The sequence below is a fragment of the Sapajus apella genome, unplaced genomic scaffold, assembly GCF_009761245.1.
Source record: "Sapajus apella isolate SASKATOON/1434 unplaced genomic scaffold, GSC_monkey_1.0 scaffold11, whole genome shotgun sequence".
Taxonomy (NCBI): Eukaryota; Metazoa; Chordata; class Mammalia; order Primates; family Cebidae; genus Sapajus; species Sapajus apella.
The window spans coordinates 27595856-27619601 of record NW_022436951.1 but is presented as its reverse complement, the minus strand read 5'-3'; the positions used below and the strand labels follow the sequence as shown (position 1 = coordinate 27619601).

General features: G+C 40.4%; 1 protein-coding gene across 6 annotated transcripts in view; it reads left to right on the top strand.

Moving 5' to 3' along the window:
• TRIO (trio Rho guanine nucleotide exchange factor) overlaps window positions 1-23746 on the top strand; it is a 368044-nt gene that overhangs the window by 231743 nt on the left and 112555 nt on the right. For all 6 annotated transcript variants that reach the window (XM_032279085.1, XM_032279087.1, XM_032279088.1 and 3 more), the window contains exons 19-28: window positions 3319-3433; window positions 6714-6829; window positions 9770-9892; window positions 15847-16041; window positions 16141-16256; window positions 17064-17130; window positions 17747-17856; window positions 18688-18757; window positions 19386-19475; window positions 21225-21317. In XM_032279085.1, coding sequence (XP_032134976.1) covers window positions 3319-3433; window positions 6714-6829; window positions 9770-9892; window positions 15847-16041; window positions 16141-16256; window positions 17064-17130; window positions 17747-17856; window positions 18688-18757; window positions 19386-19475; window positions 21225-21317 — 1095 coding nt within the window. The remainder of the gene's footprint in view (window positions 1-3318; window positions 3434-6713; window positions 6830-9769; window positions 9893-15846; window positions 16042-16140; window positions 16257-17063; window positions 17131-17746; window positions 17857-18687; window positions 18758-19385; window positions 19476-21224; window positions 21318-23746) is intronic.

Here is a 23746-nt window from a genome sequence, read left to right as displayed (position 1 = left end):
AGCTGAACCTGTACGTCAAATGCTATACAACCATTGGTCTTTACTTTCAGTGTAGCATTCTGTCAATTACATGAGATAGTCAACATGGATTATAAAATAGGCTTTGTTTTACATGATTTTGCCCAACTGTAGGCCAGTGTAACTGTAGGCTTCAACCAAGCACATTTAAGGTAACTAAGCTAAGTTAAGCTGTGATGTTGAGTAGATTAGGTGCATTAAACTCATTTTTCACTTATGATATTTTGAACTTACAGTGGGTTTATCAGGGTAAGTCAAGGAGCATCTGTAATCACAAGGCTTTTTGGATCCCTTTGTTCAACTAGAATTTTGTGGTGTTTTTATTATGGAAATTTAAAGATACAGACAAGAGCAGAGAGCATGGATGCTCCTCTTGTTTTACTCCTCACCCAGCTTCACTGATTATCAGCGTATGGGCATATATCCACCTTCAGTGGATTATTTACAGGTCTAAATATATCATTTTATTTATGAATTTGAACATTAAATTCTCCCTTTCAGAAATACAAATATAATATCATTATATCTTAAAAATTAATAGTAATTCTTTAATTAGCTGAAATTCAGCATTGTTAAACATTTTTCTGATTGTTCTATAAAGGCCTTTTTGTTTTTTTTGAGATGGGGTTTTGCTTTGCCACCCAAGCCTGGAGTGCACTGGTGTGATCATAGCTCACGGCAGCCTTAGATCTGGAGTGCACTGGTGTGATCATAGCTCATGGCAGCCTTAGATGCCTGGGTTAAGTGACCGTCCCACCACCTCCCAAGTTCCTGGGACTACAGGCACTTGCCACCATACCTGGCTAATTTTTGTATTTTTTTTTTTGTAGTGACAGGGTCTCTTTATGTTGTCCAGACTAGTCTCAAACTCCTGGGCTCAAGAGATCCTTCTACCTTGGCCTCCCAAGGTATTGGGATTACAGACATGAGCCCCCATACCTGGCCTATAAATGTCTTTTTATACATGGTTTTAATTAAGATTCAAACAGGGCCCACATATTGATTTGATTGGGTATGTCTTTTGAATCACTTTTAATCTAAACTGCACTCCCCTTTTCATTATTATTTATTAATTGAAGAAATTGGTTCCTCAGATTGTGGCATTTCCCCCATTCCAGACTGATAATTGCATCCTGTGGAGTCATTTAGTACCATCTACAGTTTCTAGATTTTTGTTAGGTTGTGAGCCTTGATTACAGCTGGTTTGAAAGAGAGAGAGAGGGAGAGAGGGAAAGAGAAGCGGGGGTGAGAGAGAAAAAGAGAGACCAAGAGTGAGTGAGTGCGTGAGTGAGTGTGTGTGTGTGTGTGCACGTGCACATGCATGTGTGTATGTGTGTGTGTGTGTGCTTGGAAAACCTTGCCAGTTGTGCTTGTACTTTTTATGGGGTTACACAGGAGACACATAATGTGTAGTCCTCTCTTTTGTCGCTGGCTGGTAAGGAGATTGATCAGTGGCTCAAATATGGTGAGTGCAGTTCATCCTCTGTACTTCCCATTAGCCTTTCAGCTAATGGTGTTAGTAGCCAGTGATACTATTTTTTGGAATTACAAAATGATGATACTCTAATTCTACCATTTCCTTTGGCCTCGATTAGCTAGAATTATTCCCTCGCAGCTATTTGGTTACTCTAAAATAGAGTGTGCCCAGAAAAGGCAGAGTAAATGCTTGCTTGATCCTTTTTCTTTATTTGCCATATTCAGATAATGAATTGTTGCCATAGCAACTTCTACATATGACTTTTTTTAGTATCATCATGGATTTAAATATATTTGGTGTGTTTCAAAGCAGTCACTGTCACTTATCTTTTGACATTCAGCTTGTCCTATCCATAGGAGCCTTTTCAAGGCAGCTTGCTTAGCTGTCCTAGCCGTCACCCTCATAGTCTTCAGCATCTTCCTTGTTTGGTTTGACAGCATATTAGTCCATTCTCAGTGCTGCTATGAAGAAATACCTGACACTGGATAATTTATAAAAGAAAGAGGTTTAATTGACTTACAGTTCTGCAGGACTAGGGAGACCTCAGAAAACTTGCAGTCACTGTGGAAGGGGAAGCAAACATGTCCTCCTTCTCATGGCACAGGAAGGGGAAGAAAGAGAGAAGTGCGGGGCAAGGCAGGGAAAAGCCCTTCACAAAACCATCAGATCTTGTGAGGACTCACTCACTGTCACGAGAACAGCAAGGGAGACTGCCACCATGATTTAGTCACCTCCAACAAGGTTTTTCCCCCTACCTACACACATGGGGATTACAATTCAGATTACAATTCCAGATGACATTCGGGTGGGAACACAGAGACAGACCATATCAGACAACTTGAAATTTCACATGGATCAGTAGAGACTCATGATGATGTATTTTTCTCTTAATTGCAAAAAAAGATAGCCTAGCTCCATCTGCTGAAAAAGTCTGGAAACAGTGACCAACCCAAAAGTCCTGATCATCCTGAATGACTAGACTGTGGTCTCTAAATACCATTTACCACTAGGAGGAGCTAGAGCTCCTTAACAAAAGATTAATTCCAGAGCCAAGATGGGAAATAATATATTTCTAATTCAAATATAATTGAGGGGTTTGTTTCCTTACCTTCTTGATTTTATATTTGTATCCTTTAATATAAAACCCTTATTTTAAAATATATGAATGAAACTGGTTTGGTTTATCCTGCTGCATAAACATAAACACATATTGTCAGTTACCTGTTACCACAATTACATCACGTAACAAACCACCCCAAAACTCAGTGGTTTCAACCAGGGTTGGCAGTCTATGAAATGAGGGCTCAGTTAGACCACATCAGTGTAGTTTACCTGTCACCTGTGGCTGCTTTCATTGGTTGTTGGTCTGAGTAGTTGTGATGGAGAAACAGACTGTACGACCCCCCAAAACTGAAAGTGTTTCTGTCTACCCTGTATAGAAATCCAGGCACAGCCTAGCTGAGTTCTGTGGCTCAAGGTCTCTCCTCAGGCCGTGATCCAGGTGTGCAAACCTCTCCCGGCTGGACGGGGACAGGGCTTCCCTTCCTCTGTGACCATAAGCCAGTGGCTGCCCTCCGTCCCCTGCCCCATGGGCCTCTCTATAAGGCCGAACATAGCAGCGGGTGTCATCAGAGTGAGGGCTTCAGGAGAGAGAGATTTTTTTTTTAATTGAAATAGGTTTTATCCTATGCATTTGCCAAACCAGAAGGTGGCCAGATAAATGTTTTAGGCAAAGACATATGTTAGAGCCAAGTGATGTGTACTCCAGATACATGTTTTGTAGAAGTCAAACTAGCAACACATTGCTCTCCATTGTGCTTTAGGCTTGCACCCTTGCTCGGAGGAATGCAGATGTCTTCCTGAAATACCTGCACAGGAACAGTGTGAACATGCCAGGAATGGTGACACACATCAAAGCTCCTGAGCAGCAAGTGAAAAGTGAGTAGAGCTGGGACTTCCCAGGGGCGGCCCGGTGCATCCCTGGCGAGAGACGGAGGGAGCTTGCACGATGTATTCTGAACTCTCAATCTCAGTTTCATTTCAAATGTGCATTTCGTGTTAATGAAGTCCTTACTAATAACCTTAGTTTAATAATAAAATATTAAATGTATAGGCTGATATTATATTGAATAGGTTGATAGTTTATTGAACAAGCTAAAGAATATAAACAGGGAGAAAATGCAGATTCGGGATGATATTTACTGCCCCTGGCTATTTTGTTAAAGTAAGTGAAAAATATTATAAATAGGGGGGAAAGGAAAACCAGAGTTACCTATAGGCAAAGTATTTTTAAAAGCTCAAGTCAAGAATTACATTCCAATTTTATCACTATAAAGTATTATCAATTTTGTGTACCTAAGGCATAGTTAATAAAAACAAATTAAAAATAATAGTATATAGTTTATATCATTTGAGTATAAAAACCTATAAAACCATATTTGTGTGTGTGTGTGCATATATATGTAAGTGCATAGAAAAAGGTCTGGGAAAATGTGTACTAAACTGTAATAAGATGATATGGAAAGGAAAACAGATAAAGAAACTAAGGCACAAATCAAATAACTACTTTGACCAGGGTTACACAGCCTAAGTTGAGTTTTATAGGGAAAACGTTGTGATAATCAGTTAACAAATGATCATCCATCTCATACATTTCAAAACAATATGATTGACAAAGACTTTCTACCTTATATTCTGTCAGCTCATCTGATTCACCTGTTAGCTGTCAAAAAATAATTTTGTTAACACTACGGTAATTCTCTATCAGTGAAACATATTTATTGATTGTTGAGTTTTTTCTTCTAATGTATAACTCACAAAAGTAATTATTTTTCTACATGAATAAGTCTGATCATTGGTTTACTTGGCTCATGTCCTATAAAAGTAATTTCCTTTCTCCCATCTCTCAATATTGTTTCTATTTGTTGGTTGTGTCCTGTCATTTCTGATCGAAGATGTTGTGGTCCTTTCTAGGTTGTGCTAGTTTGACACACGTTTGTGTGTGAGAGGGAGACTGTGTTTCATTTATTCCCTCATTAGATCTTCATTGTGCCTTTGCTGTTGTATATCCTAATGGTGGATGCTATGAAGAATTAAAATAAAAGTGTTCTCTTTCCCTCAGAGCCTACTTGGGAGTGAAAGGTTTATTTTTGCTCGAGTCGGTGCACTAAGTTCCTATAAGAGTAATGGTGACAGAAAAGACAGTATTACCCTAAGGCACAGGCAAGGAAGAGTCTCAGACCACATGGTCAGAGGACCAGGAGCTTGAGGAAGCCCCAAATCCAAGAGGGCACTTAGCACTGTTTGCTGCGCACTTGCCCAAAATTAGAAATGGTTCAGGCAGAGACCGTGGAAAAGAGAGACTAGAAAAAAACCCATTGGCTTGTATTCATTTTCATGTGTGATTTTTTCATGTAAGTGATAGCTTAATTTTTTTAGCAGACTTCAGATTTCAAAGTGTTAATTTATTTCACTAAACTAGTTTACCTCTTCAGTGGAGTGAAAATGACAGCGTGACCACTGGTCCCTGGGTGATAGTTGGCAATGTCTGAAGAATTTTTGATTGCCATCAAAAATGATGACACCATATTGTCACCATAAGAATATGGTGGTATTTGGTGTGATAATGGTAGAGATGGAGAAAAGTCAATAAATTGGGAGTTCATTTTGGAGGTAGTATTGAGAGAGTCTGTTGTTAGGCTGGCCATAAATGCTTCTCTTCCATTCTTACTTATCACTAAGTACAGCCTGCTAGGAACTCAGTAAGTATTTGTGGAAAACTTCCTATTTTAGTGGTTTTTAGCTTGTTTCATAAACTTGTAGAGCAAAACAGACTTAGTGTCAAAAAGTCAAAAAGTGTTCAAATGTATATAAGTTACCTAATTCCTTAGCTGCTGGGAACCACTGTCAAGACTTTTGTGCAACCTGTCTGTGAATATAAATGTAAATATGTCGAGAAATATAAACATATATTCCACTCACCTGTCCCACTTTTTAAATGGTTACAAAAATGGAACTATATACCTTGCAATTTGCATCTTTCACTTAGTAATGTATCTTAGTCATCTTTCTGTGTCAGAATTTAAAGATCTGCTCTTCTTTTTAATACCCAGTATAGCATTTCTGAAATTGATTTGACCTCTCCCTCAATTATGGGTCATACATTGCTGCCCATTTTCCACTGTTATAACCAGTGCTTCAGTGTTCAAATATCTTAGTACAAACAGTTTTGAATACTTGAGTGAGGACTGTTCATCTGAAAGATAAATTCCAGGTTAAAAGGTATGCATGCTCATTTTCAGTATCATTCCCTGGGGTCATACTCAGTTTTTCTCCCTCTGTAAGAGGATCATGATGACCTGTTCCCCTTACTCTATTACCCGTCGGCCAGGAAAGCAGTGAGAGATGTTCTCATTGTTTGAGGTTAAGTGTGTTCCTGTATATTTAGTTGACTGTATTTTTTAAATTGTGAGCTTCATATTTATAGGCTTTGCTCATTCTTCTAAAGGATTGTTCAGCATTTTTCTGTTGACTACTAAGTAAATTAGGTCTGTGTCTTATACGTTCCCAATTCTTGAAAAATTTTTTTGTGCACTAGTTTCTGTTTGGTTATAACATTTTAAATGTTTGTGTAGTAAGGGTGTTTTTTTGTTGTTTTTTTGGTTTTTTTTTTTTTTTGCCTTTATAGCTTCATGCTTCTCTACTTCCCCGTTTCATGTCCTTTCCTCTCCTAAGGGGTTATGGTTTTGTGTTTCAGGTTTTTTTTTTTTTTAATCCACCTTTGTTGATTATTACTCCACCATTTTGATACAACCTTTAATCTGTGTAAAATTCCATCTACAGAAGGTTTTCATAGTCTTGAAAAAAATGTTATTTTTTTCAGCGACTGTCAAATTGCATATTATAAAATTGTGCATTATGTTGAATCCATATTTTAAGATACACATATCCCACGAGTCCATCCAGCCTGAGGTATTACAGACTAACCTTAAGTTTCCAGTGGTCTCTTTATTATAAGATGATAAATAGAGAGGAAGGAATGAGAGCAGTTCTGGTTGACATGCTCACGGAGAGACAGGAAAGCAGCGCGCTTCTTTATTTATTGTTGTTCTGTCTTGCCATGCATTTGCATAAAAGTCTAAATAAAAATGAATGGAATTTTGCGGGTGTTTTAATTGATTGCAAGCACCAGCATACATCGTTTTCTTTTTTCCTTCAGATATCTTGAATGAGCTCTTCCAACGGGAGAACAGGGTATTGCATTATTGGACCATGAGGAAGAGACGGCTGGACCAGTGTCAGCAGTATGTGGTCTTTGAGAGGAGTGCCAAGCAGGTCAGTGCACACCTGGTGCCCAGCCCCCCGCAAGTCCCCGTGCTCACACCTCCCTCCACAGAGAGGCTGGGCTTGACATTTCTGCCATCTTGAAAACCACTTTCTAATGACAAACGGTGTTGCCTTTTAGTTAGGTCTGTTATAAAAAGAAAACCCCACGGCCCCATTAAAGCATGACAGTCAGTGATTTTGACCCTCCACAAGTGTGCTTTCCCCTACTGCCTTTACCTCATCTCAAAGACAGCAAAGTACAAGTAGTAATGATGAGGATTATTTAAAAATCATTGGGGAATCTTGGTTTTGTACTTATGTAAATTGTAAATAAAATGGATTTTTTTTTAATATTGCTGTATTTATATTTTCAAGACAGTTTTTATTTTTCCAGTAAATCAAACTAAAATTAAGTAAGAAACGTGACAGAATTTTTTTCTTTTTTTTTTTTGTTTGTTTGTTTTTGGTTTTAGTTTTTTTGAAAGTTTTGCTCTTGTTGCCGAGGCTGGAGTCTAATGGCACAGTCTTGGCTCACTGCAACCTCTGCTTCCTGAGTTCAAGTGATTTTCGTGCCTCAGCCTCCCAGGTAGCTGAAATTATAGGTGCCCACCACCATGCCTGGGTAATTTTTGTATTTTTAGTGGAAGATGGGGATTCACCATGTTAGCCAGGCTGGTCTTGAACTCCTGACCTCAGGTGATCTGCCTGCCTCAGCCTCCGAAAGTGCTGGGATTATAGGCATGAGCCACCATGCCTGGCCCAGAATTTCTAATAATTTATTATAGTCAAAAATGTTGATGTATCAAGCGGGTACATTTGGAGTATCCCCTTCTTAAATCATTTTGGGATAAAGTGCTTCTGCCTGTATCATCAGTCATGGAGAGAAGATCATTTTAGTGTAAATCTGACCCCATCTGAAACATTGAGATTTCTTTCACTTTTGTTTGGCCTTAATGGTAGCTTAAGAATCCATAACTTTCATCCAGAATTTGGGGCGTCTGGAGGGAAGCGCAGAAGAGAAGGTGCATTCCCCCAGCACCTGTGTGCGGCCAGGCCCTGGTCTGGGTGCCTTAGAGTCACCAGAGGCCCTACTGTGACGTCAATTGGTGTTGACCCACATCCTGACCATGGCTCTGACCCGTCTTCTGAATCCAGCTTGCAACCTAATATGCAGCTGATCCAGAGCAGGCATTGGATACATGCTTTTTTGCTCAAGAAAAATTAACTTTCTCAGCAGAGGTTTCCCACTTAAGGAACAGTTTTTGTTCCATTTTGGAAAATGTAAGTCTCGAAGGATGCGGCCCATGCTCAGAACGGCTGAGTTCCCAGAGTTGGATGAACCAGGTTCCTAGGCCAGGGGTCTGGCGCCCCACCTTGGCCCTTCTGTCCTCCCTCAACTCTCCAGGTATAGCCAGTTCAACAGCCAGGTGGCATGCAGTCCCATTTGGTAAATTATACTTGTCTCAACATTTTATTAAAGACAGTTCAACCACATTCAAGATCATTGGAGGTCTAGTTGGATTTCTAATTAGAGATGGTTTTATGTTCTTTTCTTACATATCCATATTATCTCTCCATTGAAAGACAAGGAATCCTTCAGCTACAGAGAAGCAAAATTGCACATAATTCTCTCAGCAGAGAAAGATAATGGAATGTATTGTTGCATTTTCCTAAAGTCCACTTATTCACCAAAAATAAAATCCTGAAGTGCGTGCTGTGGCAGGTGTTGCCCGCTCTGCCCTCCAGCCCTTTCGCCTCTGTTCACTGTCACAGCATGCAGCGAATACCCAGTGCTTCTGCAGACTGTCCTCTAGAGCTCTCGCTGGTCTTGCCTTGGCACAGGCCCCTCCCATGTGCTGGCTGTCCGCCCCTGGCCTTGCTTCTGTCCTTCCTGTCTCCCGCTCTGGCCATTGCCTTTCTCAGGGCTCATTTGCAGCTTATTCTCGTCTCTTTCCTCTTCTGTCTCTTTCTGTGTGCTGTCTCCCCGCCCAGGCTTCCATTTCTGGTCTCCAGATTCATAAATCCCAGTTACGTTCTTGATGTCGCTCCACAGCGACTTTACCAGAAGCAGAACTACACTTGCAGTTCCCTGTCCCTGTGTCCCTCTTGTCTTCCTTGTTGTTAGGAACGACTAGGTGTGGCATTCTCAGTTCCCTCTTCCCCGTGCCCAGCATCCCCCTTCGCTCCTCGCTCCTGCACCAGGTCCAGGAGGTGCAGACCTCCAGCTGTCTCAGCTCCATCCTCCTTCCCACTGCCACCCTGGCCTGTCCCCTTGCCCCTCTTGCTCCAGGGCACTCCCCAGGGCAGCTGCTTCCTCCTCTCTGCACTCTAGTCCCTTCTTGAGAAAGGCTTATAGTAGTGGTTTCTTTCATTGTACTTTTATTGTACCTTTAGGTTCATGGTTACAAGAAACTCAACCTTTTGTGTGTGTGTGTGGGAGTGTAAATTAGTTCAACCACTGTGGAAAACAGTGTGGTGATTCCTCAAAGATGTAGAACCAAAAATACCATTTGACCAAGCAATCCCATTACTGGGTATATACCCAAAGGATTATAAATCATTCTGCTAGAAAGACACATGCACACATATGTTTATTGCAGCACTATTCACAGTAGCAAAGACTTGGAACCAGTCCACATGCCCATCAGTGATAGACTGGATAAAGAAAATGTGGCACATAAACACCATGGAATAACTAAGAAACTCAAACTTTTTATTGTTGCCATGTAAGTGACACAGTTATAACCATCTGGAATATCCTTTTTAAAACTTTTGTAATTGTGATCCAGACTTGAGTTTTATTTCAGAAACTCGTCTCTCTGGGAGGGAATGCTTCTCAGTGCTGTCAGCCTTGGTTTGCAATTTGACCTTTAAATGAGGTGCTCGGGGATTTGGGCTTCTGTCAGGAATGTTTAGCCCTCTGACTCTGTTCATTCCTTCCTGCTCCAGGCTTTGGAATGGATCCACGACAATGGCGAGTTCTACCTTTCCACGCACACCTCCACGGGCTCCAGTATACAGCACACCCAGGAGCTCCTGAAAGAGCACGAGGAGTTCCAGATAACGGCAAAGGTGGGTTCAGAGTGGACTGTGTGCCGTGGCCTCTGAGTCGAAAGTGAGTCTTTCTCAAAAATGTCACTGGAGAAATGGGCTGAGCCCAATGGGCTGTTCCACATTAACTTGGGGGATGCTTCCTCTTGCGACTCACGTCTGTCACTCTGTGTCCTCCACCTCCTCCCTTCATCTGTGTCCTTTGTCCCTCTGATTTCTGTGAATACCGCCATCTCTCTCCTTTTCTTCTTTATTCTTCTCATTCCCTTCTGCATTTTATTCCCCCTCCTGTTTTCTTTTCTAAGGTGTTCTCTGAGCACTTGCTATTTTTGTTAAACACTATTTGGTGTCAAGTTGGCCTTTATTCTCGGGGTGTTTTCTTTCCTACACCTGGGGAAAAATTATGAAATCGAATTATCTTTATGGCATATGCCGTATATGTGAGTAAATATGACTTTTGAGGAAAAATATAAGAATCTGCATATTGACCTGAATGTTGTCCTAATCAAGGCTTATACCTGCAGAGGCTGAGTCCTTTCGAGAGCTCACAACAGTTTTGAGACTCCTGTAGAGTTAGCATCACAACCTGTGGGGTTTTCGTTTTCAAAGCCTTTGAATATACATCCTTTGTGTTATGTTCTGAAGTGCCTCTATGGTTGATGACAGATTCAAGTTTTTAGAAAAGCTGACAATTATTTCAAATGTAAGAGTGGGAAATAAATAAGCTGGATTATATTTTGGGTTAATAAGAAGGGTTTCTATAAAGTAGCAAGATGGGTTATCTCCTGTGGCCCCTACCCTGGCTTTGAAAACATGACAGGAATTTCTCAATCACTTAGCGAGAGGACAGCTACTTTGTATTGTGTTTACTTGTCCATGTTTATGTTTTCTGTTACCACTGCTGACTCCTGCTCTTCTTTGTCACCCGCTGCTCTTGGTCTCCAAAGCTCTCCTTTCCCTCGGCCCTGAGGTGCTGGGCTCTGGGAATACACGGCCCCTATCCTGGAGGCTTGCACAGGCAAACAGGGCTGCAGAGATACCAGGCATGGGGGGCGCAGCAAGAACACCCGGCCCAGGGTGGGGGTGTGGTGAGCACTGGGGGAGAGCAGGGCACAGGACCACCTGACAGTAGCTGCCCCCAGAGGCACAGCAAACACTAAGGAGGGCCAGCCCACCCTCCCCTGCAGGTAAGGATCGTGGCTTTTCATCCTCCAGATACACACCTGGCTGGACAGTTTTCATTTTTTGTTAATATTTAGATATTAAATAAGTTATGTGCATTATATGGTCTGTATTTAGGGTGTGTGTGTGTTAGACATGGGATCTTGCTCTGTTGCCCAGGCTGGTGTGCAGTGGCACCATAATGGCTCAGTGCATCCTCAGACTCCTGAGCTCAAGGGAGCCTGAGGTGTGAGGATCACTTGAGGTCAGGAGTTTGAGACCAGTCTGGGCAAGATGGCAAGACCCTGTCTCTACAAAAGGATTTTTTTTAATTAGCTGGGCATGGTGGTGTGTGTGCCTGTAGTCCCGAACTATGTTTGTGTATTCGAATATCATTTGATTTTAAAGATATTAAGAAAATGGCTAACATCACATACGACACTCAGAGCTAGATTTAAGATTTGCCGTCTTTCACCGCCACCCCACTCTGCAGGCCGTTATGTACAGCCAGACAGCCTGCTCACTGCCCTGCCCCGGGGGCTGTGCATGGGGAATGTGATGTGCACATGCCTGTCTGGAATTGAGTAACATGGCAGCCTGTTCCACTAATAAAGTATGTATGAAAGAATTTTTCCATTGATCCTAAACATTCCTTTTCCTCGAGTTTTGTGTGTAGTTATTGAAACATTGGGCAATGAGAGGCTTATTTTTATTCTTGTATTTTATACAAGAAATATCTAACATTGTGAGTGATATATGACCTTTCTGATTCCCAGATATGTAGAACTGTTTATTTTGTCGGGTTTAATGAATTGGGTATACTAGGAGGAACTGGTAGATTTTGAAACGAACACCCCTCACCTTTCCTTTTCTTAGCAGTCTTTTCCTTTGGTTTCTGACTTTCTTTTAATCAGAAAACACCTGCTTTGGTGTTTGGAGATGTCCTTTTGATTTTTCATGATGAGCTGAGGCTCTCTCACTTGCCTTCTGTCACCTGATCTTAGAATCTTCTAAAAAACTGTTTTTCTTTTGCTCTATAGAGAATTCTTCACTCTGAAAGGATAGTCACTCAGTGCACTTGTGGCAATGTTATAACACTTTTAGTGTTAATGGGAATGAAGCTTGAAGGCTAAACAAGAGCCTCCCATCACCGTCTCACTGAGACTCAGTTCGGTCCCTTTGCAGGTCTCAGTGCAGTCATTTCTCCATGCGTCATACAGGCACCACCTGCATCCAGGTTGTGGGTGTTTATTTAAGAGAGATTTCTGTCCTCCCTCCAAACGTAGTGACATAGGCTGTCTAGGAGTGAGGCCTGAGGATAAGCATTGGAAGAGCTCACCACGTGATTTTTGCACACACACTGAGGTCCAGAAGCCATTGCCTTACTGAGCTGTTAAGGACACCACAGCCTTCTTTCCACAAGGTTTTCCTGCAGCTTTAATCACCGGTGTCCCCAATGCCAAATGCCTTACTTTGTTAGAAAGTGTCTAACACCATTGAATTTCTGACTAAGAACATGATGAGCAAAGCTCTCTTGAGCTTGTGGACTTAAGACTTCAATTTGCTTCCATTTTTCTCCAGTTCCTTGATTATGCCTACAGATGAGGTTGTTCAGTTAAAATATTTATGTGCTTTTTAAGCACTGTAACAATCGCTAAAGATAACAAATAGAATAAGAATGAAAATCCTTATAATATCTCACTTTAAAAGATGTAAGAATTTTTTTAATTGATGTTTTTCAAGGCAAATGGCTTTGGAAAAAAATTAAGTTGAATTTATATCTCACCTTGATACCATGATACATACCAGAAGAAGATTTAAATATCAGCAATGGTAACCTAATAGTACCAGAAGAAATAACAGGATTTTTTTTATATCCTCATATGGAGAAATTTGTCTAAATGACACAAAATCCAAACCTGTGAAAGAAAAAACTAATAACTTCACCTACACAAAAAAATGTAAAACTTTCCACAGGGCAGTCCACCATAAGGAACATCTAAAGATAAAAATCAAATAGAAAAGATATATAGGCAGCTCATATCATAAAGGACTGATTTCTCAGTAGGAAAGAACTTTTAGATATCAGTAAGAAAAAAAGACCAAGAAAATGGACTAAAGATATTAAACATGTGTCATAGAAAAGGAATAAATGGCTTTCACCATGAGATTATCAACTTTACTTAATATAAGAAAGGCGTAAATCAAAACTACACTGAGTAGTTCCCCCAGTGGATTAGCAGAGACCAAAAAGTTGGACCCCTTGCCGCATGGATGAGGCTCCTTTGCTGGGGGAACACTCAGAGGCCCCTGGCAGCATCTTACTGCCTGCTGGAACTGCACTTCCTGTCTGCTCCCACTGCACTTCCTGTCGCCCCAGCAGCACTTAGGCACATGTCTAACCAACAGTCATGCAGCTGATTGATTTCTTGCGTTATTGCCTTGGTAGATGGAATTTGGAAACGACATGGAGACCTATTGGCAGAGACACATTAACTTATGTCCATATAGTTCACATCCATATAGTGAAATATTACACAGCTCTAAACACAGGCGAGGGCTTTAGTTCTGATCAGGAAGGACAACTAAGATTTGCTCAGTAGAAAATACTAATGCAGAGCAGTGTTTGTTGTATGCAAGTTTTTATGTAAAAAATGTGAGGGAGAAAAATACATACATGTGTGCACTTGCTTGTACATGCACATAAAATGTCTCTGAAGTGGTAGCAAGAAGCTGGTATTTGAACTGGTGACAGGGAAGATGGAATGAGAAGAGTTTTTACTTTGTATCTTTTTTACCTTTGGAATTTTGAATCCTGTGAATGTATTTTAAAAACACCAATGCAGGTAAAAATATACTGAGATATTTTTAAAGCTCATAGGTTAGCAGATTTACAGTACTTAGTTTTTATCACACATTTCAGTTGCTCAACAATTTTTTTTTTACTTTTGGCAAGCTGCATTATCTTTTTTTATCTTCACTTCTATGTTCCCATCACTTAAAACACTAAATAGCTTTCTTAATTCCTTAAAGATGGACTTACAGGTAGCTTACAATGCCCTCCACAGATCTCTTACAGCAACATAAGAGATGTTAGTAAGCAAAACAAGCAAATATTTCTGGCCTGTGAAGGTGACATTCTCACAGGAGAAAGACAATGGCCGGGCATGGTGGCTCACGCCTGTAATCCCAGCACTTTGGGAGGCTGAAGCAGGTGGCTCATGAAGCCAGGAGTTCAAGACCAGCCTGGCCAAGATGGTGAAACCCTGTCTCTACTAAAAATACACACAAAGAAAAAATTAGCCAAAAAATTAGCCAGGCTTGGTGGCAGGTGCCTGTAATTCCAGCTACTCAGGAGGCTGAGGCAGGGAATTGCTTCAGCCTGGAGGCAGAGGTTGCAGTGAGCTGAGATCACACCACTGCACTCTAGCCTGGGCAACACAGCGTGAGTCCGTCTCAAAAAAAAAAAAAAAAAATCACTTGCACCCTCTGTCAGAAGGCCGTGCATGCTATGGGAAAAACCAGAGCAGAAGAATAGGCAGGTAGGCAAGCTGTAGTGTAAGGGGTCCAGGGAGGGCCCATTGAGAGAGTGGCCTTTATTTGAGCAGAGACATGAAGGAGCCATAAGGATATCTGAGGGAGTGGCATTCCAGGCAGAAGCACCAGTGCAGAGGCCCCAAGGAGGGTGCTGGCCGGGAGGATGACTTGGTGAGCCACAGCTGGGGGATGGGGGCGGGGGGGTGCTGTTGGGTGGCTGGCAGCTGGCTGGGGTGTTGGGGTTATTTTTGTAGAATCTGGAGGACCTTGACAGCTGACTTCACAGGTTACCCAGTGATTTATGTCTTAGAACTTTGATTTTACAAGCTAAGTTCATTTATCTTGGTCTTTAACTCTGACCTTCTTCCTTTTGGAGATTTTTAAATAAAGTCTGTTTCCTGAATATGCGTTAAAAAGATTTTCTAGTTAAAGCTTAACTGAGAAAAGAGGTTTCATAGAAGAGTAAGTCACTTAACCTGAAAACGCCAGGGGAATGGCAAAGGAAGCCTAATTGTAATAACCATGGAAATGAATGTGAAGAGAGAGAGCTGTTGAGAAGTCAGAGTTGAGTCATGTTGCTGAATGGTACATACAACTTGTTTTATGGTTGTCCTTATCTCTGTGGAAAATAATAAATTATGGTTAACTTAATAAAAGATCTTTTCTATGTACATATGAAATGATTTTAGAGTGAGCTCTCAAACAGGGTAACAAAATTTACAATACCTCTATGTAGATAATTTCCTGACTAGTGAATTTTCTTCTACATTTCCTAAGAGTTAAAAAAACAATCAACATGATGCAGAGGCGCTTCATGAGGAATTTTGTGGAGTGCCTGCTGTGGGGACAGCCTTGGCCACACATTCTTCAGGAAGACCAAAAAGTCAGGTAGATGGCTGCTTGCCCTGAACGAGCTGTGGGGCCAGTTGGGCACGAAGAATAAACATGCAGGGAGCGAGGCGCTGTCTTTGCTCAGCGGCTTTGGGGAGAGGAACAGCATCGTGAAGACGGTGTTCTTCGAGTACATTCCTTCACACATTCATGCTACGTGTTTTCACTAAGTACCTCCCAGAAAAAGACATTGTTGAAAAATCGTCTAAATTTCTTCTTTGAGGTCATAAAAATGCCATTCATTGTGGAAGAGCTGAGGAAAGAAAACTGCCACCAGCCAGTTCTCCTGTTCAGAGCTCTGAGTTGGAGGCAAGTCGCCACTATGTTTCAGGTTTCTGGCAGGCGGGTTCATTTGCCTCACAATACTTTCCTGTTGTTTTTTGCAGCAAACCAAAGAGAGAGTGAAGCTATTGATACAGCTGGCTGATGGCTTTTGTGAAAAAGGGCATGCCCATGCGGCAGAGATAAAAAAATGTGTTACTGCTGTGGATAAGAGGTACAGAGATTTCTCTCTGCGGATGGAGAAGTACAGGACCTCTTTGGAGAAAGCCCTGGGGATTTCTTCAGATTCCAACAAATCGGTAAATGGCCTTGTGCAAGCTGAATAAATCATGATCTTCTTCCTAACGCCCTCTTTGCTGATTTAATTAACTGAGTTCATTGACTCTCTTATTCCACAGAGTAAAAGTCTCCAGCTAGATATCATTCCAGCCAGTATCCCTGGCTCAGAGGTGAAGCTTCGAGATGCTGCTCATGAACTTAATGAAGAGAAGCGGAAATCTGCCCGCAGGAAAGAGTAAGCCAATCTTTCAGAATCTACCAGGATTCATTGAAAAAGTGAAGAGAATGTCATTTGGACACACTTGCTTCTGTGTGTGCTTTGAAGTCACATGGCACCCAGGCTTTTTGTGGCTCTGAGTGGGCTTAGTTATGTCAGCAGAGTCTTCACTGGGCTTAGTTATGATGTCAGCACAGACTTCACGGGGCTCACTGACCTCTTATCACCTGGCTCAGAAACAGCATCTAGTTTTTATCCCTGTGACTTTGTTTCATGTGGAGTTGACAAATTGTCATTAATAGATAGTGATACCAAGGAAAGGAAATTAATAGTTTTTATCACATCTGAAACAAATTTAGGTGTTTAAAAGTTGCCAGGTAGTAAATTCTATATTAATAAAAAAAAAAGAGTACGCTAATCCATTGGTTCTTAATTGGCAATTTTGTCCCCTGGGGACACTGACAACGTGAGGGGACATTTTGGTTGTCTCAGTAGGGAGTGGGAGGGAGTGCTGTTGGCATGTAGTGGGAAGCCACTGAGCACTCTGCAGTGCAGAGGACAGCCCACAGCAGACTTACCTGGCCCCAAATGTCCATAGTGCCAGGTTGAGAAACCCTGACCTGGCAGTATACCTCAATAAAATGTTTGCAGAAATCTTTTCCCCCCTTTGAATTAGTGGCTGGATACTGTTGTTCTGTCTATTCATGCCTTACCTCTCCAAAATAATCACCCTAATACTAACACTTTTAGACTTTCTCTAGTATTTCATAAATCCATAAAAGTAGATAGTGAAATAAGCTGCACTCCTCTCTTCCTCTCTTTAAGGTTCATAATGGCTGAGCTCATTCAAACTGAAAAGGCTTATGTAAGAGACCTCCGGGAATGTATGGATGTAAGTAAGTTTTTTGTTTTTTGTTTTTTTTAGCTTATTTATTTAGATTGAGCATAAGCTTGCTATTTTATTCTTACCTCTTGGTGGTCCTTAGAATAATCACAATTTTTTTCCTGCCATTTTTTTAAATTTAAAGTATGCTTAAGCAGCCAGTCTCGTGTTTCTGCACTTCTGTGGAGTTCTAGGTTTGTTTTTCAGTCATTACAGAGATAATACAGCATTAATCCTCCCATTCTGTTTATCACATGATGGCCTGGCTGACATTCTTTTTGTATAGAATTTTACAGCAGCTTCAGAGAAATGTGCCTACTAATTATGACTGGCAACTAATACTCAGTGGTATCAGGAATATTTATTGTGCTTGTAGAGTAGGTTAATTCCAATATTTGAAACTGGGAATAATTTTAGAGTTGAAAAGTATAGGAACTCTTCTCAAGTATTAACAGCAACTGAGGGCCCTTTTTAGATGGGTTTTTCATTGTTTTGTAAAAGGGTCCAGTCCTCAGTTACACTTTCGCTTATACATTAACTCTCTGTATTTACAGATGTCAGAAACAGCTGTTTGTTGAAAATGTGGTGTTTATTTCTGTCTAACCCCTGTTTCCCTCTCGGCCAGACCTACCTATGGGAAATGACCAGTGGCGTGGAAGAGATCCCACCTGGCATTGTCAACAAAGAACTCATCATCTTCGGAAACATGCAGGAAATCTACGAATTTCATAATAAGTGAGTGGCTTTTTCTTTGGGAGCAGTTACTCTTGAAATTCACATGTGAGGCTGAAGCTTCATCACAAGAAATGAAACGTTCCCATTGAATTCAGCAGATTTCAATGATTTTGTTGCCACTTAAATGAAGCTTATCAGTCTTTCTCCAAAAAGACTGACATTCTAGAAACTCGTTCAATACAGACTTAACTTTATATTTGTACTTACCTTCTACAGAAATAAGATCAGGAAAACTTTGAAAACATTTGTATAGGAAGCTTAACTTCTCTGAAGCCAAGCCATCAGGTGCCCTGTGAGTTATTTCTCAGGGTTGACAGTGCTATGGGCCTGCTGGCCTGTGCTGTTTAGTCTCTTATAGTAAGAGACAGGGGGAACTGAAGAAGCAACAGAAGTGTGTTCCGATCAAAATAAAATGCACTTTCCACTTTCCATTGGCCACAGGAGGTCATGATTCTGTTTTGATATTTTTAAAGCAGCAGCAGCAGAAGCTCCTTTACGTGGCCTGTGGTGAGATGAAGCTGGGGTCAGCAAGAGCGCAGTCCCCTCACTCCCCAGCAGGAGGCAGAAAAGACCAAACAGGTTTTCAGCCAAATATTACATCTCTAAAGTATATCCTCAGTGAATTCACTAGCACTTTCCCAGAAATAAATTGGTTAGAAAGTGTTTGAAGGCTAAACTGGTTAGCTGTTTGAAGTCACGATAACTTTCCCTAGTTAAGAGATACATGTTTTGTTAATTCTTTAGGGGGCACAGATTTATCCGTTTCTGGCACATCTCACTAGTAAAATGTTTTAAAACACCTTCATAATATATTACTTTTATTCTCTGCAGCATATTCCTAAAGGAGCTGGAAAAATATGAACAGTTGCCAGAGGATGTCGGACATTGTTTTGTTACTTGGGTAATGAAACCTCAACCATTTGTTCTCTTGCAATTATTGGGTGGCATTGAAGGAAGTTAGGAGGGATGTTCTTCATCTCCTTTAAGTCACCGTCTTCTGCCAATATCCATGCATGCAGAGAAATAGACTTTACCTCAAAGAATTGCATATTCCAACTAACTGTTATTGTGGAGTGAGTTTTTTTTTGGCGCTGGTGATGGTTTGAAATAGAGTATTTAGTGTGCCAGGCCTCTGCTTGACCCTGGGGCATTGCTGATAGATGAGTTCCCAGTCCTTCTGGGGGATCGACCATTCTAGAAGGGAGGCAGATAGGTGAACCTGGAATCATGCTGTCCAGAGCCCACAGCCAGGTCTGCACACACCGCTGTGGGAAGAGAGGACAGGTCCTCAGACCGGCGTGCCGGGGTTGGGGAGGCTGCTGTAGCTGCTTGCTGTCAGAACCGTGTGTTTCTTATTTCAGTAGCTTTCTTTTCAAAATAGGGTATCTTTAACTTGAGAACTTTAGGCTTAAATTTCCGTTATCCACACAGCTTCCTTTCTATATAAAAGTTTATCATATGTTGACTTGTTAAGGTTTAAATGAGTTTTTTGTTGTTTTTTGTTTTTTGGTTTTTTTTTTGGCTTATAGGCAGACAAGTTTCAGATGTATGTCACATACTGCAAAAATAAGCCTGATTCTACTCAGCTGATTTTGGAACATGCAGGGTCCTATTTTGATGTAAGTAACAGATTCCTAAAGAGACCATAATTTTCCAAGTTTTGTACATAAAATGCAGTATTACTCATAATTTTCACCTAATTGATAGTACAATGTTTTCATTTTTATCTGTCATGTTTATATTGGGCTATTCTTACATTGTCTTCTGCTTTTAAAAGATACTATACAAATACTGGAAGTATCTGTCAGAAACTCAGATTGTAATATATACACGTATGTTTGTGTGTATGTGTTACTTATATATTATATATATATATTTATATAATATATAATTTATATTTATAATGTCATTGAATACAACCTGTTTGTATTCAATCATTTATAATATCATTACTATTTATAGTCAATAAACTTTTCCACGTGTAATATTGTACACAGAAGATATAAACTATTAAGCTTCTTTTCTCCTTAGTAAAACAAAAATAAATCTGAATCTTTTTAGTTGTTTTTCGTATTTTAATTCCATGATGTTACGTATTTTCAAAAGTGACCTACCACTAAAGTTTTACAAGTAGTGCCATAACGACTAGGATAATTAGAAGGTTAATTCATTGTGTTCTCATTGGAGTAAATGCAGATACAGGTCATCTGTGTTTTGAAAGCTATTGGAGTGGATTATTCAGCACAAAAGGGATGGAGCTTTAGAATGTGATACACAGAGTGCTTTCTAGGTTTCCAGAACTTGGTCAAATATGTGCCAATACATTTTGATTGAAGGTTAAGGTGCTGTTGAATAGTGTGCATAGTTTGGTGCATACGGTTTTGAGGATGGAGGACTTGTTTTCTGTCTTTACACTTGTGCATGAACAGGTGGAATAATCAGCTCTTACCTGAAAGTCCGGGGAAGTTGAATAAACTTTTCTGTTTCTGCTTTGAGACAAAGCCCTGTCTATAGATGACCCTATTTTAATTATCATTCTCTTGACCATTACATTACACATCACTGCCTTTGTAAATAGGAAGCCTTCTCCCAGGCCAAAGTGTCCTTTTCTTTTTAATATTTCACATGATTCTAGGTCTTTGCCATCAGATGAAATTCAGCACCTGTATATGGAGTTAGAAGTATTTTAGTATTAAGTATTTCACTTAAAGAGTGAGACCACATAGCACAACATTATTTAATGTTTGGAATCAAAGCCATTTTAGAAACCCCTATGCCCTAAAACATATCTTGAAGAATAAGAGAAATCATGCCTGTCTGAGAGATTTCACAAGTTACATGCTTTCAGTATTCATTGTACAGTTGGTTTATTTTTGTAGAGGCTTTCTGCTACAACTTCCTCTGTTCTCCAGGATGACAACCTTTGATTATGCTTCTTTCCAGTATCAAGTGTTATTGAACATCTGTATGGTGCTCATTTAACTCTAAGCTTTATCCTAGGTGCTAGCATAAAGTGGTGAGTAGCACAGACAGGGCACCTGTCTTCACAGCAAGGAATACAACCAGCCTGCAGGTCATTGCATGTAAAGGACATAATTACAAAATGCAAAGTACAAATCATGGCATTAAATGTGCCACTGAACAGTATGTAGATCCTCCAGCTCCAGAGTGCCCCTTTCTGTCTCCAGAAGTAACATTTTAGAAGCAAAGAAGTTTGTGTTAATATTCTAAGAGTCTTTTAGGAAGAGGAAACTTTATTATTTCAGCATGATTAAACAGTTGTTAGGTACAGTATTTGGAAAAGCAATATGTCTTATAGCCATGTTTTAATCTTGGCTTGTTTCTTGCTTTGTTTTGTTTTAATACAGGAGATACAGCAACGACATGGATTAGCCAATTCCATTTCTTCCTACCTTATTAAACCGGTTCAGCGAATAACAAAGTATCAGCTCCTTTTAAAAGTATGTATAATGCATCTTCAGCCTGTGAAATGTTATGAATTATGTATTATTTTGACATTTACTGTATATTTATATAATTACCCTGATTTTTTTTTTGAAACACCTAGTCAATTAATTTTACTTTTTAATTGATTAGTATTTATTGCCCTGCCTAATTTCTCATTGAAGGAATTAAATGAGAGTATATGTCATGATTATGCATCTGAACTGCACTGACTGACCCTAATCACTACGTAAAATGAGAAATTGTCGGTTCTTGATATTTTAGTACCCGTAGTTCCCAGTTGTGGCTTGCTAACTGCAGGCCAGCCATGGTGCACTTTGGTATACTTTGCGTATGTTGACCTCCCAACAAAGCTAGTCTGCAGGGGGGGAAACTAGCCTCAGAGGGCAAGGACTGTGCCCAGAATCATCACTCACACCCATTAATAAGCTCAGCTGAAGCCACGGAGAACCCACGTCCAGGCGGCTTCCTCTGTCTTGTTGCTCGTCACTGATGTCACACCCCTCACAGCACACCCTATTCACACAGATCACAAGTATTGGAGTCAGCCTGACCTCTGGTTTTTATTGGTTGTGAATTATTATAATTAAAATCACATTAAGGAAAACAATATGATTAGTCTTGACAATAGAAAGGTAAACAAACTTACATTTTATGACAACTCTTAGAACAAATTCTATTATATATCATCAGTACACGTTTTCTTGACTACATCAAAATTATTGGCAGCTTCTGTCTGGTGATGTTCAGCATACCATTTTCCCGGCTGATGAATTTTGTTAAGCATTTAAATATAGAAACCATTCATCCCAGTAATGGTATTCTGTGAATCCCACTATGTTCCACGTACAGGCCTAGGCACAACAATCGGAAGTTATTATGTAATTTGTCTAGACACGAAAGAAATTTAGAAGGTGGAATTACAAATGCCTGAAACTCTTCTTTACCCTTTTTGTTAGAAAAATCTAGAAACAGTAGTAAGTGGCTACATTGTTTTGTGAAAGTGATACTATTATGGGATTTTTCTATTGGAAAATCTCTCCTGTACTTTCATATCAAAATTCCATTAAGTGTTTTTGTGACCATCACTGCAGAAATATATAGTTGCTATGAATGTGAAATAAGTCAGGAGGCTAATTTGTTCATATGCAAATTTGTCCTTTGCTTTCTAATTCTGCAAAGGCAGTTTACCTTTTAGTGTCCTTAAGATGTAAGGATTTTGTTTGCAGCATGTAGTTCTACTAAACTGGTGCTTACATTTGTAAACCTTACCTTAGTCTGCCCAGAGGTTCTCCAGGAGAACAGTAATAAGCTACCTTAAGCTCCCCAAAAGGAAGGTTTTCTGCCAGTTATCAGTTATTAGGCCCAGTACACTGCATTTATGAAGCAGTGTTTGCCATGCTGCTTAGAATCAGAGGCGAACACCATCAGTCATGAGGGAAGGTGCCCATCCAACAGCTGAGTTCCTCTCAGGCAGCCACTGGGAGGCCAGTGCTGGCTGCAGTGTCATGCCTCTCTTTTGTTGACTACCAAGACATAAAACACTGCTGTTGCTATTACTGCCTGATAATAGTTATGAGTACACCAGTAAGAAAGTATCTTGGAGCCCACCAAAAGGTGAACTTATTGTTCCTGCTGTCATTCATTTAATAACAGGCATTTCTCTAAATAGCTCTGAAATGTAATCACACACATGGGGCTCCCCAGAGAGGTGTAATTCAACTATTAGAGCTTTTCTAAACGTCCTACGCAAGAAGGAAATGTGTTTGACTGTAAGTACTTATGCAGCATTACTGTTTCTGCTGTGAGGCTTGGCTGGTCCAGTTTAGATGGGGCATTGCGTTAATGGCCCCAGGGTTCGGAGTCACACACTGGGATTGCGTGGGAAACGCACAGCTGGACCTGGCATGGCCATCAGCTGCAGTAGCTGATCATGTGTTACATAATTAAATATTTCTGTTTATCTTTTTTTTTTTTTTTTTTTTTTTGAGACAGAGTTTTCCTCTGTCCCCCAGGCTGGAGTACAGTGGCACAATCTTGGCCCACTGCAACCTCCACCTCCCAGGTTCATGTGATTTTCCTCCCCCAATCTTCCAAGTAGCTGAGATTATGGGCACATGCCACCATGCCCAGCTAATTTTTTTTTTTTTTTTAAGTAGAGATGGGGTTTCATCATGTTGGCCAGGCTGGTCTGGAACTCCTGACCTCATGTGATCCACCTGCCTCAGCTTCCCAAACTGCTGGGATTGCAGGCATGAGCTACCACACCTGGCCTCTGTTTATCATTTTTGAAGCTTGACTATTAACAGGTATATTAATTTCATCTTAAACTATCACTACATCTGGTTTACTCTAATTTGAACAGGACCAACCCTGCCATTCATTGGATAAAGAGGTAGTCATTCATTTCTGTGAGAATATGTGC